Genomic DNA, 23090 nt, shown 5'->3' on the forward strand with positions numbered 1-23090 from the left:
ATGACCACTCACAAACTTGATTTTGTCGACAGATACGCCACGCACCTTAAGCAGTGCCCTCCCACGGTTATGGATACCTGCGTTAAGTATTGTCGTCGCTACCGTTTGAGGTAGTGCCGGCCCAGACTGGTAGGAGATTGGCGGATCACCGCCTGCCCGCAAAGGCGTATATACCTCCCCGAACCCAATCATCCATTGTTCCAAATACCTCTCACTCCAGTCGGGCACCCATGAAGGGAGTCCCTCGAGCACACCGAGACACTTTTCCCGCATCGTTCCGCAACAGCTGAGAAACAACAGACCTACCCTCCGCAACAACCACACTGCGGTTTCCACGTATACCTCTGTTATGGATTTACCATAGTCAGGCTTCAGCGGAAAGTCCTTACTAAGAAACTCCTGCAGGGACAACAGAGCGAACACTTTGTCCCGAGGATCAGTCGCCTTATTAATTCGCGCAAGGCACAATAGATCGAGAGTATATCGGTCATCAACCACGTATCGCGGCCAACTCAACTTCTTGTCGTCCACGGAGATGGAGCCTCCCCAGCCACGGGGCACGATGCGAAGAACGAGGGGCAGAGCAGCGACTGTGGGGAGTTCAATATACCAATTCTCGGTCTCTCCTGCTGGGCGAGAATCAACGTTTATGTGCAGCGGTCGGAACTTCGACCACTCGACCGATCGTCTACCGCAGTTGAGCAAGGCGGGGAAGCGTTCATCCCGCAAACTTCGCGCCCCATGGTAAACCTCTTGAAGTACCCAGATGCGTGAGAACCAAGGACGAGCGTAGAACTCGCTGATTATGTCTCTGATATGCAGCCCCGTCGTCATATCATAAACACCATGTTCATCGAGCTTGCCGGCCTCGCGATGTCGATGATACTGTACGATGAAGTCAATGGCGGCGTCGCTGGTCGGAGATTCATCGCCTACGTCAATGACAAGACGAAGACAACGCAAGTAGATCCGGGACATCAGTGCAACTTGGCTGTTGCGCTCCTGGATATCATCCTGGTTGATGCAGATGGAATCGATCCATACCGCACGATCACTGTGAACGGGGAGATATGCCAGGCGACGAAGGGCCGAATAACAGTTGTAGGTTACGGACAAAGTGGCGGCAGAAACCTCTTGCTGAGACGAGGTATCCAACCCAAGGGCCCGTATCGAAACACGATCTTGGAAACGGAAACGGGTTAGGCGGTCATGAAGTGGATAGGACTGGGAGACACTTCCATCGTGCGACGCTGACGTCGTGATTGGTGTAAGGATGGTGATATCCCGGACGTTTGAGGGATCGCCCCATGTGTACGAGAGCGCTTGGTAAGGCGGAGCATCTTTGAGAATGTGCTCCGAGAGGGACAGAACTATCTTTGCGTCCAATGTCGGCACGAAATGGATCAATCGGATGAGTTCCTTGGATCGAAGAGGTGTGTAGCCGTATCTGGGGAGTTGATCGTTTGGAATGGGGGAACCCGAAGTTTCGACCTCGACCTCCATGATTCAACTTGCTTTGCGGTCCACCGCAGGACACCCAGCCAGCTCAACGTTTCGTGGAGTCGTGGACCCTTCTCTGCTCAGATCTCGCGATATTGGCGACGGTTGATCCTTTGGGGTCGGTGGTAAACAATTGCTCGCAGACCACAAAGGGCGAAAGTTGAACGCTAGCTCGCGGAAATACGATCTGGATCTCGGAAGTGAAAAAGATCAGGCGTTGCATTTGCTTCAACGTCAACGGCGTCGGAAAAACTCATCCATACGGACGTTACATTTTGGGCGATTTTTTAGCACTGCCGCGCTACCCCGTTCACCATTGGACTGTTTTTGCTTCGATTTCGTCCATTCAAAGCTTCGGTATCACAGACGCCCTACAGTGTACAACTTGACCCTTTTCTGCTTGCCTGTCCTGTCTTGTTTCTGTATCATTGAAACCTGAGAACTTTTATCTCCGTCGTAATTTCGACGGTCATTGTACTGGAACAGAAGGGAAATGATGATTGCAAAGTTACACAACCCGTGCCTGGAATTAATTGCGAGAAAGATTACCGTTGACGTATGCGCTGTACTTTCGCGGTTTGCGTTCCTTACACGGCGCTGTCTTGCCCATTTCTACCACCCATGAAGTCGCAACCAAGACCATCCACTTTCATATTCTGGAAATAGCACGCAGAGCAGCGGAGACGACCGCCATCTCCCCCGCCGCCGCTGCCGCTCCGCTATGCTTACTTGATGGCGCTACTGTTCCGCAGGATTAGTGTAGTAGAGCATTGGCGGCATGGTGCTATCTAACAAAGGACGGGAAGTGGGAAAGAGACAATGATAGGAAAAAGATTTAACTTTTTTTTTGTTGAGGTCCGACGACGATCGTAGTGGTGCCTATAAAAAGACTTTCATGCAGGTCACGGAAGGGCCCTGCATGTAAGTGTCAGAATGCACGGTTAAATAAAAAATGTGGATAAATCTCTGTATTAATGTGTGTGTGTGTAGAAGAGTGCTGTAGAACCAGAGTTGGGGGCTCCCAGAGTATTAGGGAGGCTTATAGCCAGATTCTGGTGGTTGGGAGGCTAGTCCTTATTCAGAGCCCTCTTTTTACTGGCTGGATTTAACCCTCCAAATTAATATACTTCCCTAGTTAAAGTTTTATAGAGACAAAACTGCCCAAAACTGTTTAGAAATAACCCTATTTACAATATTATATAATTATCCTAGGATTTATCTCTTTATTAATTTTATTTATTTTAATGTATACTATTATATTCTCCTATCTTTTCAATTCCCTATTCTCTACTAAATTTATCCTTACTAACTTTATAAACGCTATATACTTTTAGAAATCTATTACCTTCGTTAAACCGTCTATAGGTATTTTAACCATTTCTAAATATTTAATTTTTATCCTCCTAGTAAATACCTCTTATTTTACCTAATATCTATAAATATCTACGTATTTAAACTTTATTATTAGCTTCGTAGCTTCTATAATGAAAATTCTAATGGTTTATTGATTATTATAGATTAGAATAGAGATAGGATTAATTAGCCTTACTATAAGACTAATAATAAATCTTATTATAAAGAGGGTTTCCTTGGCTATATTAGTAAGTATAATAAATTCTACCTCGGTTGTAGAGGTAGTTATAATTATCTATTTGGTAGTACCCTAGTAAATTAGCCTTCTAAAGAATTATATTATAAATCCTTACGAATTTTTACAGTCTATAGAATTATTTATAAATAACGAATTCGAAGCAATCTAGATTACTTTATTACTTCTATAATAGAGTGCTATATTAGCGGTGGTATAAAGGTAGTAGAATACTTTATTTGTAGCCTTATAATAATTTGGACTAAGGTTGTAACTATATTTAGAGAGACGGCTAGTAGCGAAAGTAATATTTAGGCGTATAATAATAGCGGTATATAGTATTAAACCTACTTTAATTTAATATAAATATATTAAATAAGGGGAAGCTTTACTTTAAAAGGGAATTAATTCAACATTAGATATAGAGATTAAAATAATACGTTTAGTATTTGTAAAGTAGTAAATCTTTTATAAATATAAGCGTTAAAATAATTAGATCTTTCCCATTTAACAGTTTCGAATAATTTTAATACTTAAGAATTATTATAATTCGTCTTTTCTAATTATATAATATTACTAGCTAAGGTTATCTATATATTCTTATATAGTAGTAGCTTTGTTAGGGTAATACGTAAAAGTTATATTATTAATATAATAAAAAATAAGCACGTTACCATTAACGAAGATATATAGCTCTTTAAGGATTAATTCGAAACTTATTATTTTTAAAGTATTTATAAATTCTCGTTACTAGAGGAATAGGGAATATTATAGGCTATATAGGGCTTTAAATACTTTAAGCATTTTATTTAGAGTTTTATAGCCTAGAAATATATATATATAAATATTTTTATCTATATAAATATTAACGAAAGTATTAATAGCATTATATTAAATAAATTCAAAATTAAATTAGGCGGCTATAGTAATAAAAGTATAGAAAGAGCAGCTAGCGAAGGTAGAAGCGTACGTCTCCTACCCTACCTTCTTTACTTATTAATTTTTATAAACAACAAAACGGGCTTTAACCTTATTAAATTTACTATTTTTAAAGAATTTATACGTATATACTTATATATAATTGAAGATTTATTTACTTCAAATATATCATTCGTCCCTATCGGCCTCTAACTAAATCTTTATTTTTTTATAATTATTAAAATAGGCTTACTCTATTTATCTAAAAAAGTCTCTAAGGATATAGTAATTAAAAGATTTATAGTTTTTAAGCGCTAAAGGAAAACAATATTTATAAATAGATTAAACCTTATTTATACGGACTAGGGATTTAAATTCTTCTTTATTAATAATTTTATTATCGTGGATAAGTCGCTATAATACTACTTTCGTAACGGGCTTACTATTATATATTATTATAAGTTAGTAAAATCTACTAATATTAAAAGCGGCCTTCTAGGGTTCGAATCCATTATAGATTTTATTTTTAATACAGGAGATAAAATAGAAACCGGCGAAGAAGGAGGTAAGTAGCGGTCGGTTTAGCGGCGGCGTATTTAGAAGAGTAGGATATTTATTATTAAAAATAAAATTAATAAACATCCTTTTCATAAGGGTATTCGAATTTTCTAGTAGGGGCTTTAGAAATATATAGTTTGTCTCTCCTTCTTAATAGATTTAATTAAATTCTAGAAGGGAACTGGGTATATTACACGTTTAAATATTTTTAAAGTCGATTCGGCTACCGATAAAATTAAGGATTCTTAATATTAGAACCGTTTAATTATATTTTTAGAATAATATAGTAAATTCGTTGGAAGAGATTTTTAAAGACTACGCTTCGATTAATATTTCCTTAGAATAGAATATATTTTCATTAAATAATACGTTGCGGGTGTTAATAATTGAATTATTAACAGGGTTCTAAATATAGTAGATTAAGGATATAATATAACTAATTAAATATCCGATCTATATTTTAAGGTTTATTTTCTAACGCTTCTTTTCTTTCTTTTAAGCAGCTATAATTATAGTATATATTTTATAATTATAAATACAAAGGTATATAATAACCAATTTATATAGGGTTAATATATTAAGTCCGTTTCGTTTAGTAATAAAAGTATAAAAATACTTATATAGGGATTTTTAATTATAGAGGGATTTAGGGGATTAATTAATAAAATAAATTATGATAGAAACGATTTTTAGTTATAAATTTTTGGCGAAATAAAAATTCTATATTATTACTCTAGACTTTTCTTTAACTATACCTCCCGAACGTTCTACGCTACTATTCTATATTTAGGTATATAGAATAGAAGGCTCAATAATTATATTTTTAAAAGTAAAGAATTCCTTTACCACTTAGGACCTACTAATTTCGTTATTATATTCGATAACCTTTAATTAAGCATTATACTAAATCTTTAATATTATAAAAAAGTCGTTGAAGAAAAAGGTAATAGTAATAACTTTACACTCTATTATATAGTAGTCCTAAATATACCCGGTATATCTATAGGTAATAAATATAATATTAGAATATTCTTAGTAGTTTTTCGTATAGTCAAGAAAATTTATAATTAATCTTTCTCTTAGGCTATAATTATAGTCGTAAAGTTTACTGTTAACCTATCGTTTAATTTTTGATAAAGTATATACGTCGTAATATATAATAGAAGGACCCTTAAAGCAAGCGCTAATAACGTCAGTAAAGTAATCGAATACTTAAGGATTATAATAATTAAAGTAATAATATTAAATAATAACCTCTTTTTTATACTGTTTATAGTTATTAAAAGAATTAAATTAATTATGTTATATAAAGAAAGCAGCTCTAGAAAAAGAAAGAGAGAGGTCTTCGAAGATTATTTAATAATATTATATCGTAGAATAATAAAAGAAGGATTGATTTAGGTTTCGAAAGTAATTATTAAATAGTTATTAATTCTAATAAAAACCTTTTTTACGAAAAAGGTAGAGAGAGACGAAGTTAGTTATAAAATCGGAATAACAGGCTATATTATAGAAACGAAGCTTCCTAGGCCTTCTATATCCCTAAATTATAATATTTATATTATTATATCCTTTAATAAAAATACAAGAATTTTTAACTTAAAGACTATTATTATAAGGAATGTAACGAAAATTAATAAAATAGGTAATCTTATTAAAAATATAAAGAAAATTACTAGAATCGAAAAGAGTATTATTCTTAAGAGGGTACGGTTCTAAATTTCTTTCTCCTACTTAGAGAACCGTTTAATAAACAATTATTTTATAATTAGCGGCTACTTCCTAAGTACTTTCGTCAGAAAATTAATTAATTTTATTACCGTTATTATTTTATTTAATTTCCTACTCAAAGCGGTCAATTTCTCTCTTTAATTTTAAATTATTATAGAGATTCTTTTTAACTTTATTTTAGACTTTCTTAATAGGCTTCTATTTAGAGTTGATTATTTTAATAAGGAATAAATATTAATATTATTTAATTAAATAGAATTTTTATTAATACGATTTATAGCGAATAATTAGGGATATTAATAAAATATTTATAATTATAATTTTATATTTCCTTTTATAATAATTCTAAGTCCTATTAGATTAAGTATCCTCGTCTTTAATATTACTATCCTATAAACTATTAAAATTAGGCCTATACCGAACGCTTCCCTATAGCCCTTAATTTCATTAATACTAATAGGAGGTTGTTCGTTCAATCTTTTACGGCGGAAGTTCCCGGATATTAAATGAAAATTAAAAGTATCAACTATAACGTTTTTACTAAAATATTTAAATATATTAAATATTTAGGTAAGTTTGATTAATTGTAAGTAGTTTAAAAGGTCTTCAAATCAAGCGCTAATTATAATAATTTTTAGAATTTTATGGTAAATTGCATTAATTATTATAATATCCTAATTATTTTTCTATTTATTTATCCCCCTATCCCTCTTATTAAACTTATTTAATAATAATTTAAAATAATTATAATACTTTTAGCGAACTTCGGTTTACGTATTTTTTTCTTAATAATTATAACCGTCCTTAATATTAGTATACTATTCGGCTTTAAATAGGAGGGATAGAGAATTACTAATTTTGTAGGAAGGGGATATAAATTCCTATATTTACTTTCGAATATTAGCGTTATTAATTTTAAAAGATTCGTAAACCTTAATATTATAGAGTTAATTAATACAATTATATTCGTACTCCTATAGATTAAAAGCGGTAAAGTCTATTAATTTAATCGTAGCGTCGTCAATCTATTAATTTAAAGTTCAATTAGCAATTTCTACTCCCTTGGGAATTTAGAACGCTTCCGGGGCTTTAATTTCCTTATTTACATTTATAATTACTAAGGCCGGGGACGGAGCTGGGGCTGGGGGTATATAAACAATAGTACCAGTTTTAAACTTATTAAAAATTTCCCGAATTTTTTTAATACGGTGGAAGGCCGTAATTTTAATAATATAATTATCGATACAGATAAATAGAAGCTTCTAAACAATTAGTTCTAACCCTAATACGAAATTAATAAAATCGAAGCTTTTAATATTGCCAAATAGCTTATCGCTCTAATTACAAAACTTTAAAGGCCTATCAAAATAAGGACGGTTAATCTTTAAAGACAATTCCTTTCATAGGAATATAATTACTTAATTTGGTCGTTATAGGGTAGTTTGAAAGGTATTAGTACATAGATATTCGTGCTTCTATATATTACAATGCACCAGCTCACGTAGTTCCATATTACGTAGTTAGGTACAAATAAATAAATAACTAAAGCTATAGAAGGAAAGAGAGAGAAGTTGAGAGCTAAGCTCTAATATACACCCTTATATAGAATTAAGCCCAGATTCTACCGTCCTCGACCGCCTTCCTTATCTAATCTAACAATACATATGAATACGATATACAGGTCGCGTATCAATTAAATAGGCGCGCATATCAATACCGCTAGTACAGCCAATCAGGGTACGCGCATCAATAGCGCCAGTAAGTCCTATAGGTCTTATTAATAAGACGAATAGGTTATAATCCATAGCACTAAATCCCAGTCGTTATATTACCCCCCCCCTCTCCCCCCCCCCTCTGGGTTAAGGCTCAACCCCAGAGCCGAAAAGAAAAAGAAAAATAAAAAATTCCGCCACGAACAGGAATTGAACACTCCCTCCAACGTCCTCCTACTTCTTCCTCACTATTACTCTCCTTCTTAAACCGATTCGTAATTCTTTAACCAATTTATTATTATCGTCGTAGGCAGCCTTATTACCTACCAGCTACTAAACTAACCGCTTAGGCGGTCCTAACATTATTAGGTTTATATTATAATGCTCTTTTAAGAGCTCGGCCGAATTAGTAAAATTACTTACTAACTAGAAAGTAAGGTCGGGGTCCTAACCTTTCCATTCTACCTAATACTCTAGCTTATTTCTTACCACTCTTAATAAAATCACCTTTACAACTTCCCATTCTTCCTCGTCGCTAACTATCTCACCAATAAGGTTTTCGTTACCTTAGCCGAGTAGTAGGTTATTACAATACTTGCGTAGCCTATTAACGTAATAAGTAGTAGCGCTACGCTAGCCTTAAAGAACCTCTAACTTGTAAAAGTATCCTTTTATTACCTTAATATAATAAGGGATTCGGGTTTATCGTTAATTAAATTTATCGCTAAGCCTATCTATAAACTAACCTCTTTTAATAATAAAGATCCTATCGCCAACGCCGAAATCTAATTCCCTCCTATATTTATTAACTTAAACGGTTTATTATTACTATACTTTATTAATAGTATAGCGGGCTATAGCCTACATTATCTTCAACCGGTCTACCAATTTATATGCCTCCTAACGGTTAATCTCCGTCTTAAGTAGCCTTAATTCTACGCAGTCCTCCCAATTAAGAATAATAGGTATAGAGTAGCCTATAATAACCTCCCTAGGAGATAGACCATCTAGACTATTATATAGGAGGCTCATTTAAACTACGTCTAATACTAGGATAAACTCTAACTAATTGTCCTAATTATAGTTAATATCTAGTTTCAACCGCTAATCGATATATTAATACAAATTCTCGACCTGGCCTGCTATTTAGGAATATCCTAATATTAACAACTTCTATTTAGTATTTAAGAGAGTAGCCGCTTCCTATATTATTAGAAATACGAATTAAGGGCCGCGATCGCTAATAACCTCGTCAGGTAAACTAAAGACCTAATATAGTTCTTGATAGTAGAGAATTACTATATCTTTAGTGGCAATAGTATCTTAATACGGGATACTCCAATTAGCCTTCGTAAACTGATTTATAATAATTATTAGCATATTATATCCATAGCAATCTTTAAATATAAACTTAAAATCGACTACCAATAACCTCTATACCCTATGATCTTCTTTTAAAGGGATTGAATACATTAAGCCGGGGGTCTTATCCCTAGGGGCTTTTAAAGTTTTATAAGTCTAATAATTATTAATATATCGATCTACGTTAATTATCAGTCCTACCTACTAATACTGCTTATAGATCATTCGCTTAATTTTATTTCTACTTAAATGTACCGACGTAACCATATAGTATACTACTTTAATAAATTTAATACGTAGATTACTATCTTTTAAAACTACCAATTTATAATCTTTAATTAGTAGGCCGTCCTTAAATACGAAGGCCGATTCCTCCGCTTTCGCCTTCTCTCTATAGATTAATAATAATTCTATAGAGCGGTTAATTTAAATAATCTCGTTTATTAAATCGTAACTAACTTCTATTTTAGCAATTTTAATACTGACTACTTTATTTTCCCCTTCCGAATTAGCTAGGGGTTCCGGTTTATCCGTAAATTTATCGCCAACGAAAGTAAAGAATCTATTATCGGCGGGTTTAAGTATTCGCAAAATAAATTAGTCCTCCTTCTTATTGTTAACGGTTTTTAAATTTTCCAATTTACGTAATAGAGCGTTAACCGCCATATTATCCTTACCAGGGCAATAAATCATCCGGAATTAATATTCCAATAAGGTCTCGGACTATCGAACCTATTTACCGTTAAGGATCTTCTTCGTATTAAAATATTCAGGTGCTTAATAGTCGGTAAAAATTGTAAATAGTTTAGTACCCTTAAATTTAAGGCGCTATTATTCAATACCCTTTATTACAACCATTAATTCTTTATTATAAATAGGAAATTGAATTCAATTAAATTTATAATTTCCGAATAGAACGTTACTAGGTACTATTCACCATCCTCCTATAATTAATTTATTACTCCGGCATATATTCTATCACTAGCGTCGGTTTCGATTCGTATCTTCTTTTCGTAATCGAAATAGTAAAGTACTAATACACTAAGAAGACTCCTTTTCAATATATTGAAAACTTTTTTACAACGATCATTCTACTTAAAGGCCAAATTCATCTTCGTTAAATTCGTTAAAGGCTTAACTATCCGGCTAAAATCTTTAATAAATTTCCGGTAAAAATTATAGAATCCTGGGAAGGCTTATACGCTTTTTATTATTGTAGGCACCTTCTAATCCTTTACGGCTACTACCTTCTCCGGGTCAACCGAAATTCCGTCAATCCCGATAATGAAACCCAAAAACTTAATCTTAATTATACTAAACTCGCACTTCTTAATATCGGCTTACAACCCTACTTCTTCGAAACACTATAGTACTACATCGACGTATTTATTATAATCCTCTTAATTATTGGAATAAATTAAAATATTATCGATGTAAGTATTATAGAAATTGTCAAAGTAGCCTATTAGAACTTCGTTAATAAATCGTTAGAATAACAATAATCCTCATATAAGACCGAAAAGTAATACTTTATACTTATATACTCTATACCGTATACCGAACGTTGTTAAATCTTCGTAATCTAAATATATTCGAATACAATAAAATACTTACCGGATATCTATTTTCGTAAATACCTTCGCTTAATTAATTCGCGCTAGCGTTTCGTTAATTAAGGGTAATAAATACCGGTCCTTCTTCAATAGAATATTAAATTTATAATAATTGATATAGAATCATAGCCCGCCGTTTACTTTTAGTACGAATAATACGGGTACCGCTTATAGTGCTAAGCTAACTTCGATAAATCCCTTCTAAAGGTTATTAGTAATATATTATCTATATTCCTCCAACTCTTCAAAAGTCATTTTATATAGTAAATTATAACTAAGGTCTTGCAAGGACTTGCCCTCTTCGAACTTAATCTTATAATTAATCCTTTCATTCAACTCTAATAACGTATTAGAATCTTTCTTACTAAAAACATTAATACAATTCTAGTATCGTTCCGGAAGCTTATCCATAACCAGCTATCGATATTCCTCGTCGTCTTCTAATAATACGCCAATCTTCATAGATTCGATCAAACTATTAATTTCGTACAAATTAATTTCCTCAATATTCTTACCGTATTTGGCATAGAAGTCTATAGCTACCGCGCTAACCACCGCATAGTCGCAGGGTTGCTTCTTCGTCCAGCCGAACTCGCGTTCTATATAATAAGGACTTTATTCGTCTTAGTACGGATATAAATCCTTACTTTAACAATAAATATCCTTAACGAGCTACTCTATCTCTTATATTTCCAAAATAAATACATATTCGTATTTAATACTATTAAAGAATTACCATTCTCTCTAAGCAATATCGGTAACGGGGTCGCCGCTAGTCCGATAGAAAGTATCGTAAATACTTTAAGGTTACTAATCCTTTAAGGGTTTGCCCTTTAGGGTTTCGATATTCCGCCGTTCCTCCTTTAGGTCCTCCTTCGTTAATAAACGTATTTCGAAGGTCTTTAACTTCCTTTCCTATTCTTCCAAAACCTTAATTCTTCCCCTAACTACTTCCGCTTTCGCCTTAACCTTCTCCGCTATCCTAACATTCTCCTTAACCGCTTCTTCGGTCCGCTCTTAAAATCCCGCTATAATAATATCCATTTTTCTTACTACCTCCTCGTTAATAAACTCCTTCTCCTTTAAGTATTTAACCTAGAATAGTGCACCGTTTACTCGACACTTATCTTCTTTAACTATCAATAATTCCCTTCTTTCTATATCGTATTAGAAGGACGAATCCGACAATAAAGGCCTCCGCTTACCAATATTGATATTTTAAATATTAGGACTCTTACTCAATCCTTCCGGGAACTATAACTAATTATTTCAATAATTAGGGAATACATTATACTTAGTTAACTATATACGGCTAATGATTATATCCCTTTTCATACTAAGTAAGACGATTATTTATTGATCTTTGAATTTAAATCCTTAGATTTTAATATGGCTTTTGAAGGCTTACAATATAACGTCGGGTTAGGATACTTTATAAGGTTATACATAGCCGGGTTCAAAACTATTATTTAATTCCAATTAAAGGTATTTGCGTAGTCTTTAAACAAATCTCTAGTTTACAATAAAATATATATCTACTCCCGTATCTACAAGTACTTAGTAAATTGAAATTAATAATTTATTATTTATTATTATACATTTAACGAAAAAGGAAGACTCTCTTCCCAAATAATTACGTAAAATGAACTTATCCTTATTATTATATTTATCTAGTCCATTTTTTAAATTATTCTGTAAACTATTAACCGATACTTTACTTAAGAGGGAGACCTCTTTCTTTAAGTTTATTCGTTTTTTAATTCTTTTAAATCCTCTTCTTACTCGACTATAGTATCTAAACCCTTCTCTTTAAATTTAATCTTATCGTCAGGGAATTTAACTTATATAGTATAAAACTTTATATCGGTAACCTTATAAAATTTCTCGCGCTTAGGATAATCGGTAGCTATATATCCAATTTCTTAATAAATAAAGTATTTACCCTCGGTACAGAATTAATGTATTTCCTCCTTAGAAAGTTTTTTATATATAAAAGAAGATCCTAGTAAGCAATTACGCGGGGGGCTAAATATAACGTTTTTAAGGGGTTTCTTATATCCGAAAAGTTTAGATATCAATACCTTCTTATTTTTATCTTTACCCTAATTCTATCCCATATAAAAACTCTTATCGAAACCTTATAACATCTTAACGTATTCGTCGTAAATACCCTTTAAACGATAAGTAGATTTAGCAAAATTGCAGAGATGTATAGTAATCTTGCAATAGAATTCAATCTTCTACTAGTCTTTAAGAATATTATAATATCCGGCCAAGCGAATAAGAATAATTTTAAAATCCTTAAAGCGCTCGTTAGTATATATAACTAACTTCTTATACTCTTCGTATACCTTCTTATTGGTATTAAAATCGTAATAACTAACCTATAAATAAATTATTAATTATTTAATAGTCTCTAAACGGGCCTTATTAGCGTTAGGACGAATAAAAAGAAAAAAATATTTAAACGCTTATCCAAATAATTTAGAAATAATATTACTGAAGGCCGCCTTGTTATTAGCAAAATAATTAATATTAATTCGCAAGCGGTAGTATATTTAAAAATACTATATATCGAAATCAAACTTATTTCCTTCCTCTCCCAAGAAAATAAACACTTCTACCTTAACAATCTTACCCTTATAATAACTACCGTCGAATAAATACAAGCTAGCAAGTATATTACAATCGCGGTCGCGGAGATTAGAACTACTAAAGCGAAGGGGTTTACGTAGGGGAGGACAAGGGAAATCATCGTCGTTATTACTATTATCGTTATCCGGATTGTCATCGTCGTTAAGGTTACCGCTACTAATGTAAAACGATATAATAGTATTTTCGAAAATCGACGGTCGTCGGGAATCTTCAAAGGTCGTTTATTGTCGTCTAATAACTTACCGTACTTACAAATATAGTAAATAACGTTAATCAAAAGAATAATACTAAGAAAACGCTCAATAAACTCGTAAAAAGTAACTTTCTCCTTAATCGTATTTAATTTAATTAGTTCGGTAGCGTCCAACTCTTCCTCTATTATACCTATTAAAGTAATAACGCGCTTTAGGCTATTAATTTATACTTCGAAGTAAGATACTTTAATAGTATATTAAGTTTAAATATAAATAAATTCGTTAATGTAATCCTTCTTAAACCCTTTCACTTAATTCCAAGCACGCTCTTCGCATAATAAAATAGTATTCTTAATTACTTTAATAATAACGTTGATAGCTTTTTCGGAAAATTTACTTTACTCGTTATACTCATTATAGAATTTATTGTACTTAATTCTAATTTTCTAAACATCAATAACTAAATCCTTTTTATCCTAATTAATTATCTTCAATTACTATTCGAAATTAATCATCTCTTGTATTTAAACGAACTCGTCAGGACCTCCGGCTCCCGAACGGTTATCCACATTAACTTAATACTCCTTTACTTTTTGAACGAAATATATAACCCATTTATCTATCTTAAGTATAATCTTGTAAATATAATGTAAAGCTTAGGCTACTTCTTTAACGATGCCGATAAAAGCCTCTATAATATAAATTTAGGTACTAATCTCTCCCTATATAGCTTTAAAAATTTAAATTATTAAAGTAAAAAATTCTTAAAAAGTAAGAGGACCGTTTCAATCCTTTATAATAGGGGACTAAATACCTAATTAAATAATAAAGCGGAAATTAATAACGCAATTACCCTTATTATCTTTATTATCGTTACTAAATAAATTAATACGGTTAATACCGTTTATAATAATTTTATTTACTTTTAGGGCGTAATAGCGTATTTCGACCAACGGATATAGCTTATTTATATAAATAGCCAAATTGCCAACCAAGTTTTATTAAGGCTATTCTTCTGCTAAGTAAGCTACAAAGGGGGATAGGGACTTAGCCGACAAATCGATTATATAATTATTAAATTTACAGGCACTGATAGAAATACGGCGTACTTGCAAATTCTAAGTAATAATACTATTGCAATATGTATTAAAAATACCATCGAGGCTGCCCTAACTTAATCGAATACGACGATAAGGAATCTCCTTACTAGTATACTATTTATAAGGAGGTACGTACTTGCGTATAGTACTAGGACTAGGTTCGGTCGGAATTATAATACGATAAGGGTTAAACGGAGAATTCGTTTTAAACATGTATTTTATACTACGTTTAAATCGTACCACGAACTTAGTAGGCGTCTCCTTCTTAAGGTCGTAGGGAGCAAAAGCGTCTTAAAAGATACGAATATTGATAGGAGTCTTGCGTAGACTCTTCCTAGAGGGGGTAGAAGTTACAACCAACTTATTAAACGACTCGTCGTCGGCTCTAATACAAAAGGAAGCATCGTCGTCCTCATCTTCCCAATTAAGGTCTCCCTCCATATTGTCTTACTACTCGAAGGAAGTATCAATATTATTATAATCGTTTTCGCTGTAATTAGCGAGCTAGTAGGGGGGTTATTTATTATCGGGGACGAGAAGGCGGCCCGAAGGCGCGTCCTGGGCGTAATTAATTATAGAAGTTGGCTCTTATCGTAATCGGTAGGAGAATATCGGGTTTAATAGATATCGGGTTCAATAACGGGTTCGCAATATCGACGCAGCCATAAAGTTCGGGGTTTAAGAAGTCGACGAAGCGATTTATCGGGTTCTCGGGTTCGTAGGGATTTTAGTTGCCTTCCTAGACGGATATAAGTAAATTTTAATTAAATATTATAATGTACTAGCTCACGTAGTTCCGTATTGTATAGTTAGGTACAAATAAATAAATAATTAAAGCTAAAGAAAGAAAGAAGGAGAGGTTATAAACTAGGTTCTAGTATATACCCTTATATAGGATGAGCCTAGATTCTGCCGTCCTCGACCGCCTTCCTTATCTAATCTAACAATACATGTGAATGCGACATGTAGGTCGCGGTGCCAATTGAATGGGCGCGCATGTCAATGCCGCTAGTGCAGCCAATCAGAGTGCGCGCATCAATAGCGCCGGTGGGTCCTGTAGGTCTTGTTAATGAGACGAATGGGTTGTGATCCATGGCACTAGATCCCAGTCGTCACACTATATATATTAGCGTAAAACGTAAATATCGCGAATTAGATTATTAATTATTAAAACGTATGGTTGAATTAAAAATGTGGGTAAATCTCTGTATTAACGTGTATATATATAGAAGAGTACTATAGAACCAGAATTGGGGGCTCCTAGAGTATTAGGGAGGTCTGCAGCCAGATTCTAGTAGCTAGGAGGCTAGTCCTTATTCAGAGCCCTCTTCTTACTAGCTGGATTTAACCCTCCAAACTAATAGTAAGTTGTAAGCCCCGGTGTAAGAGACGGGCAGGGACCTCCACTGGGGCTGGACTATCAATCACATAATCAAGGTATCAAGCAGTGAGGCGGGTTTGCTACCTCTACCCGTGCCTTGCCGCCTTGCGTGGTGAACAGGCAGGAGAAACAGTTCGGATGGGCACTCAAGCTCGTCTCGCAACAGTCAATTATTTTGAAAATTTTCCTTTCTGTTTGAGGTGAGTGAAGCCCCGGCCCCGGGGGAGACACATCATCGCCGGGCCTTGTGGAAGTGGTTGCGCAACTGCATAAAGTTGCATATGTCGTTGGTGGTTAGTTTGGTTTAGTTCAGTTCAGCTAATTCAGCGAGCGGGACGGCATGTCTCGTCGCGTCATTTGAGGTAAAAAAAAATTCGGCCCTGAAAGTCTGAAAGTTATTAAAGCGAAAAAGCCGAATTGGTACGTAAACTAAATGAAAGTCAGCCGAGAGATGGGACCATGGTGGTACGCCAGATAAGTCGAGTGAGGTTTCACAGATGACGAGGAGTCAAGGTGTGCCGTGGTTACGGGTACCACAGATATTGTATAGGGCCGTAGGTCTTGGCTCAATATCTGGCTGTCGAACTTACGACTGTCGTTCAACTACCTGTCGATACGCCGTCGTCGCCAGGCCCCGTCTCTCCTATTTGTTCGTCCTACCGTCCCAGGGGAGGAGCCCTGCGATTGTTTCACAAGACTTGTGTACGCTTGTGAGCCTCCCATCTCTCTCCTTTGAGGATGATTTGGGACCTGGTGCCTGTAGGTTGGTCACATGCTCAGTGGGAGGCCTGCCGCCCGCCGCCGGTCGCCAGTCGCCCTGGTCGGAAAAGGATGATACATGGCTTCAAGAATTGGCAATGCCTGGGGTAAGACAGACGGGCTCCATTTGTCCCATTTGATCATTGCCGCAAGACATTTTGGTGTTAGACGGAGGAACTGACGACGCGCTGGAGTCTGAAGTCTGGACGCGAATTCGAAGGATCGACATTCCTGCCAAGGCCCTAACCCCGCCGTAAGCTTGACGGACTCCTGGCTGTGCAGAGAAAGTGCAGACTGGTCGAGAAGTTCATCTGAAGTTGTGGTTCCCCAAAGAGCGCACTGTCGGATGTCGGCTGTCGGTCATGGTTCATCCAGCCATTCGTTCAGTGTTGTTTGGATGGATTCAGTTCGATGATGGATGGATCATGGAAGTCGGAAAGTGAGAGTTGCAAGCGGAGTGGAGATGGGTTGCTGGGCTTACTGGGGGGCCTTGCTGAAGGTTGCTAGGAATGCAAAAGGAACCCGTGAGAACGAAAGAACGGTCAACGGCCCAAGGATACCGGCCAAGGACCGTTCTGGCCAATTCAGCTTCTCCACCGAGATAGCGTGACGTCGCGTCAACGTGTTCGCATTGGCGTGCCCAATTTCATTTTATTTTACGAGCCGTCAACAACAAGTGTCGTCGGTCATGGCGGTGTAGCGGAGTAGGTATGTAGCTGAGAGGTTGGAGAGAAAAGGGGTTAGTCGGTCGCGTGCACGCGTATGGTGGAGGATTGGGTATCATATCGTGAATAACTTCTGTTGAACTCGATGCAGTGAGTGCCTGTTTAAGTCGGGCTGGCAGGCTGCAGTGCTGCCTATCTGCCTGCCTCTGTGATGTAAACTGTCGTTGCCAAGACGCGACGCTTGCTCCAAAACAAACTCCAACAGCATGGAGATCTCCCGGCAAGCTTCCCCGCATCGACCATGTCCCGTCATCTGCTCCACCTGACTTGACTTCGTCCGCCGTTCAACAACATGCCAAGCACATTCCGGAGACATCTCCACGCCCAAGTCCCAAGCATCAACCGAAGGCCAGAACACGGCGCGTCTTGGCGGCTTCGGGCGCTCCCTGACACGTCCCTTGGCCGCATCCTTGGCGACATCTCCGAAGGCTCTTGGCTCCCAGTCAAAAGCCCTGCTAGCGAGCGACCCGACTTCTTGGTACGCTTCCACTTTGGAGAAGACCGGACTGTGTTTCTTTTTCGGTTAAGTTTTGTTCTGCAGCCATCCATGGCCCATCCGCGCTTTTCATGGGTCTGAATGGGTCCTCACCTCACTTTGTTTGACTCCTTTTCAAAGCTCCCGCATTCGAGAACGCACTGCTTGGAAACCCAAACAGCAAACCCGGCCGCCATCCTGGGAAATTCCTGGGATCCCTGGGATCCTACAGCGTAACCCTGCCAACTGGCTCCTCCTCAGTCATCCCAGTCCTCCTCCCAGTCCTCTCCCCCTTGCCGCTCGAGTACGTTATCTGTACTTAAAGGATCCCCTGTCCCGAACCTCCCGGATCGATTCCTGTCTTGAGACCTCTCTGTGTGATACTATGATCTCACTGATCATTCCACCGAGACTCCTGTCAGCTTAGTTCAACTGCAGTGCCGTATCATCACACATATCTGCCGCGGGTCTCTGCAGTGTTCAGCATCGGATTTGCCAACCGAGTCCGGCCTTATCTTCCATTGTCTTGTTTCCTGTTACACAACTTAGACGCCGTTGTCTCTGTAACTACCACCTTCCTCTTTTCAGCTTTTTCTATAATACAAAGAGGCCCGGAGTGAGATCCCAGCCCTCCAAGAGGTTCCCCACCGGACACTCCTTTCTCGCTACCACCAGAGCGACGCTCCCTTGACAGCAAGTTCCCAAGACAAACTCCATACCACATACGTCAGTTCTCCGGGTTTTGTTTCTTACACATCATCATGACTTCAGCGGCGAACATGGCTGTAAGGGAAAAGCGACGAGGGGCTTCCCAGCAGGATATCGTTCAGATGGAGGTTCGAAAGGCTATGACGGCGGCCGAGTACTCGCGACGACAGTTTGTCCTCAACTTCGCCGCCAGCAAGAACATTCAGCTTCTCATCCCCGGCAAGAAGGCGGATGCGATCAAGGAGGCCGAGGAGTGGACGGTTGTCTGGCTGGCCCAGAACCAACTCACTACAGTGTCCAACGATTTCTTCAAGTATACAGTTGACTCGAGGCTATGGAGCAAGCTCGGTACGTTAATATTCATCTTCCCTGGCTGAGGCATGACTAATCTCTCGAGCAGTCGGTGACGAAATTCCGTTTCCATTTGCTTTTATGAAATGCCCCAACAACCCCAGCGATGGCGAGAACAGGAGCAGGGCACCAACACCAAAGGGTGATGCTCTCTTGACAAACCATGCCGTCGAGATTACCAGCAACACTGCCTCCGCTCCCAACCTGCCGACCAGCAAGCAAGTTAAGAGGCAGTCCCTTCAACGGTCGGAATCAGATAACGAGACCGTGACTAGAAGACACACAGACACCAAGAAGGCGAAGACAACCGGAATTCCCCTGGATAAGGCGCGCAGTCTCTCGCTCGACAGCGTGGACGACGACCTGAAGGTGCCCAAGAAGCCTAGCAACCGCTTCTTGGTGCGGTTGAGCCGCTCGTGGTCTCGGCGGGTTTCATCCTGAATGGGCCATATCCATTTCTCTAACTTCAGCAGTTTATCATCACTTCATTATCAAAAGTGGAAATCATTTATCAGTCACGGACGGCAAATTGTATTTTTATCGGCATTCCACTCCCAGCTTCACAGGTACCCAACGGCCTTTAATAAAAACGATCGGCGAACAGAGAAACGAACACGGCTTATCAGTGCCGGGAAAGATATCGAAAAGGAGAAAGGGAGGCCGCCGACCCACCTACACAAACATCGGCAAACCTTCCAGGGCTGAAAGTTTGAAGAAGCGAGTCCTACATATTAACACGGCACGCGGGCCCAACGACTTGGTTTCCGGGTCCTGGGTCCTACAGCGACGTGCCATTCTGTGCCAGCCAAGCCGTGGCACAATACCTCCTTTCCAATAACGAAGGAGCGGGGAGGGGAATTATCATCAGCATCACACACAGGGAAGATGGAGGTGGGCATTACCCAAGGACTGGTTCAAACCGGCAGTGACCGGCTCGCGGTGAAGCGTGAGCGGCAAGCGGATGGGAGGGGGGAAGACATGCGGCAGATGTGCCAAGAGGCTTGGTATCCGCCGGGAAGGAAGGAAAACGGTCTTGGCTTTTCGGGTGCGTGGTTCTCGTGCGTGCTGATCACGTTGCGTTGACACCTTGGCAATGGCATGTGCTTCCCCATCCCTCGGAAGGCGGGAGACGACGGGAGTCGTCGAAGAACGAGAAGATGATGGAGAAGATCGAAAAGAAAAGAATGCGAGAACGAAGCAAAACAGAACAGAACAAGCGATCGGAATCGAAAACGAACGATCAACGAAGCGACAAACGTGGTCTTGGCCTTCCTTGCCAAGGTAATCTGAGATACCTTTGGCCTCTTGGCTCCCTTGGCCGCCTTCACCGTTGGATCACTTCCATCCCTTATTTCTTGGGACCGGCAAACCGGGTCTCGGATGGATGATACGCGGTACTGCGGAACCTTGGAAGGAATCCAAGGCGGCCAGGACTTGAGAGAGAAAGTCGGAGGAACATCCGATTTTTGGGGAATACCTGGAAATCGAACGGGACGAGTGTGATACTCACACAGTACGGTATATATCAAACTGTCTACCTACCGACCTACTTTTTGGTGGCTTGGGGCAGTGCCTTTCTTGGCAACACGCTGCCGAGACCGCGGCTGAGATCCCGATAGGTGTGTCTGTTGACAGGTCACTATCTGTCGTGAGAGACGACTCCTAGTTTCGGTCGGCCGAAAGGTCACTGGACTTGATGCAGTCGATGTGTGCGACATGGCATTAACATGATGGGTTTGGTTTATTTTAGGTTTTCCGTTGTCCCTTTTCCCCTGTGCTATTATTACTATTTTTTATTTGCGTTTTCTTTTTGGTTTCGGTGTGTGTTTGTTTGGTTTTGGTTTGTGTGTGTGCATCTCCTCATTATCATATCATATCATCATAGGGCTTACAGTATTACTAGGTAGCGCAGGTGTTGGCTGGTTGGGTTGTGTCTCTGGCGTGTTGTTTGATTGGATTGGATATATCGCATGGTTTTTTTTTTCTTTGCTTTGCTTATCGACATCATCGTGAATGGTTTGGTTTCTGGTTTTTGCTTTGCCTTCACAATACTTTTGGGGGCCAAAAAGGATAAAAAAGTTTTCATGCTGGTTTTTTTGTTGGGATCTTAACAAGCGGGACCTGGGACCTGGATGATACATGGTTTCTGGACATTTGTGGACGATGAATACCCTACCTACCTCTACCTTACCCTTCTTTGTAATCTACGCTTATAGCTTCTATCGATCTCCTTTCAGATTTGGATCTCATTGATGGCCTGATGGGGTGATTGTATATGTGAAACATGCTCCACTTGATGTTGACTGTCTTTGAACTTGCCGTATCTATGCCTACGATACCTGGAGTATTGGGTACCAGGCCCTCTACTATCCTTCTTCATTTGGCCCAGGGTCAGAAGACCTTTGTTGACTCTTTGCAAAGCTAGATAGGCGAGGAGCAACTGAGACATCCAAGGTTTCCATATTGACTTCATCATCACCTTGTGTATGATGCCGCTGTCATACAAGCGCCTGGAGTCGCCATCCATCATCCGGATTATTTGTTGGAGCGCTTTTCAGCACACAATCAGCAGCATCAGCACCATTTTACTTTCTTTCCTTGGCCGCCTCACCAGTCCATGGAGCCATGGACGACACCTGCAACTCACAGCAGCTGGTAGATAAGGACCACGGTGTGCATATGAGGTTCAAAGATTACGACAAAGACCAAAAATTGTCGAGCTTCACAACAACTGCCTATCAGAACGGGTACCGCATATCGCATAAGAAGATTTTGGTGTCGACGCCATTGCCAACAGACATCTATCTAATTCTGCCTGCTCGTGGATTATTCTTAATCCTTGAAACTGCATTGACGTATGGATTATACGCTTACGAGGATAGAGAAACTATCCATCAGCAAATGGGGCGGCTCGGTGCCTTATGGGGGTTTATGTTCGCATGATGCTTGGAGAGAGAGTATCCGAAGGTCAACCAGCACATCTACCCCCAATCCCCAAAGTGAGCCCATCACCAACACCATGAACTCTCCACGTTCTTTAACAATGATACCCCATTTTCTTTTCTTTGTCTTGAGCCTTACCCCTTTCTCTTCTCACATGTCGTTATCGACGTGATTTACGCGATACTAAATACCAAATCCATTGAAAGGAACCTTGGAGATGAGACGTTGTATTGTCGCGCTGTGAAAGAGTTTATCCATACCCATAGCCATCCAGCTCCTTGAATATTCACTCAACGTCCATATATCCTTCTCTTGCCCTTCCCTTCCCATGTTGTGTCAATGTTAAGAAGACCGGACGCGATTCTTGGTTCTGCAGATTTGCGTGCTTCTTGGTAGTGTTGGATACCTGCGTCGTCATGGTGCTTGGGGCAAAGAAAGCCGACCAGCATTGATATCACTACGCCATAGTCCCAGATATGTAAGTTATACACTGGTGCTTTCTCCAAAGCAGTGACGGGAATCTCCATATATATCACACTTATTCTTTGCCACGCGTCTCGAAACTCCATCCCAGGATAGCTGCCCAGCACGCGTTGCTGTGAAACAGCTATTGATCCCGCCTTCTTATTACTCGAGCCAGCTAGTTCGATTTCTCATAGACTTTCGTCTGATGTACTTTGCGGTTAGTCATACGTCAAGGTTCAAGTGAATGGACTCCATTTTCGTGGGACCATTTTGCTGCCTGCTGAAAAGAGGCAGCGAGGACTTCACCCTCGCGGTTGTCTCTCCTCCTCGTTTTATTTCTTTCTGCGACATC

General features: G+C 38.4%; 3 protein-coding genes across 3 annotated transcripts; 2 read left to right on the forward strand and 1 right to left on the reverse strand.

The window, feature by feature from the left end:
• Positions 1-188: 188 nt before the first annotated feature.
• Positions 189-2153, reverse strand: B0H65DRAFT_505852 (heterokaryon incompatibility protein-domain-containing protein; the record flags this gene model as incomplete). Its single annotated transcript, XM_062828017.1, is given in 4 exon segments — positions 189-286; positions 303-1497; positions 1528-1687; positions 2092-2153. The coding sequence occupies 4 exon segments, from the start codon at positions 2151-2153 to the stop codon at positions 189-191; spliced, it is 1515 nt and encodes a 504-aa protein (XP_062687427.1).
• A 16379-nt stretch (positions 2154-18532) lies between these two features.
• On the forward strand, positions 18533-19916 carry B0H65DRAFT_66431 (uncharacterized protein). The gene is made up of 2 exons (XM_062831247.1): positions 18533-19327; positions 19380-19916. The coding sequence occupies exons 1-2, from the start codon at positions 19033-19035 to the stop codon at positions 19769-19771; spliced, it is 687 nt and encodes a 228-aa protein (XP_062687428.1). The 5' UTR covers positions 18533-19032; the 3' UTR covers positions 19772-19916.
• Positions 19917-21955: 2039 nt separating this feature from the next.
• On the forward strand, positions 21956-22273 carry B0H65DRAFT_439222 (uncharacterized protein; the record flags this gene model as incomplete). The annotated part of the gene is made up of 1 exon (XM_062825399.1): positions 21956-22273. The coding sequence occupies one exon, from the start codon at positions 21956-21958 to the stop codon at positions 22271-22273; it is 318 nt and encodes a 105-aa protein (XP_062687429.1).
• Between the last annotated feature and the right edge of the window lie 817 nt (positions 22274-23090).

The sequence above is a fragment of the Neurospora tetraspora genome (genome assembly GCF_033439725.1).
Source record: "Neurospora tetraspora strain CBS 560.94 chromosome Unknown B0H65scaffold_1, whole genome shotgun sequence".
Classification (NCBI taxonomy): Eukaryota; Fungi; Ascomycota; class Sordariomycetes; order Sordariales; family Sordariaceae; genus Neurospora; species Neurospora tetraspora.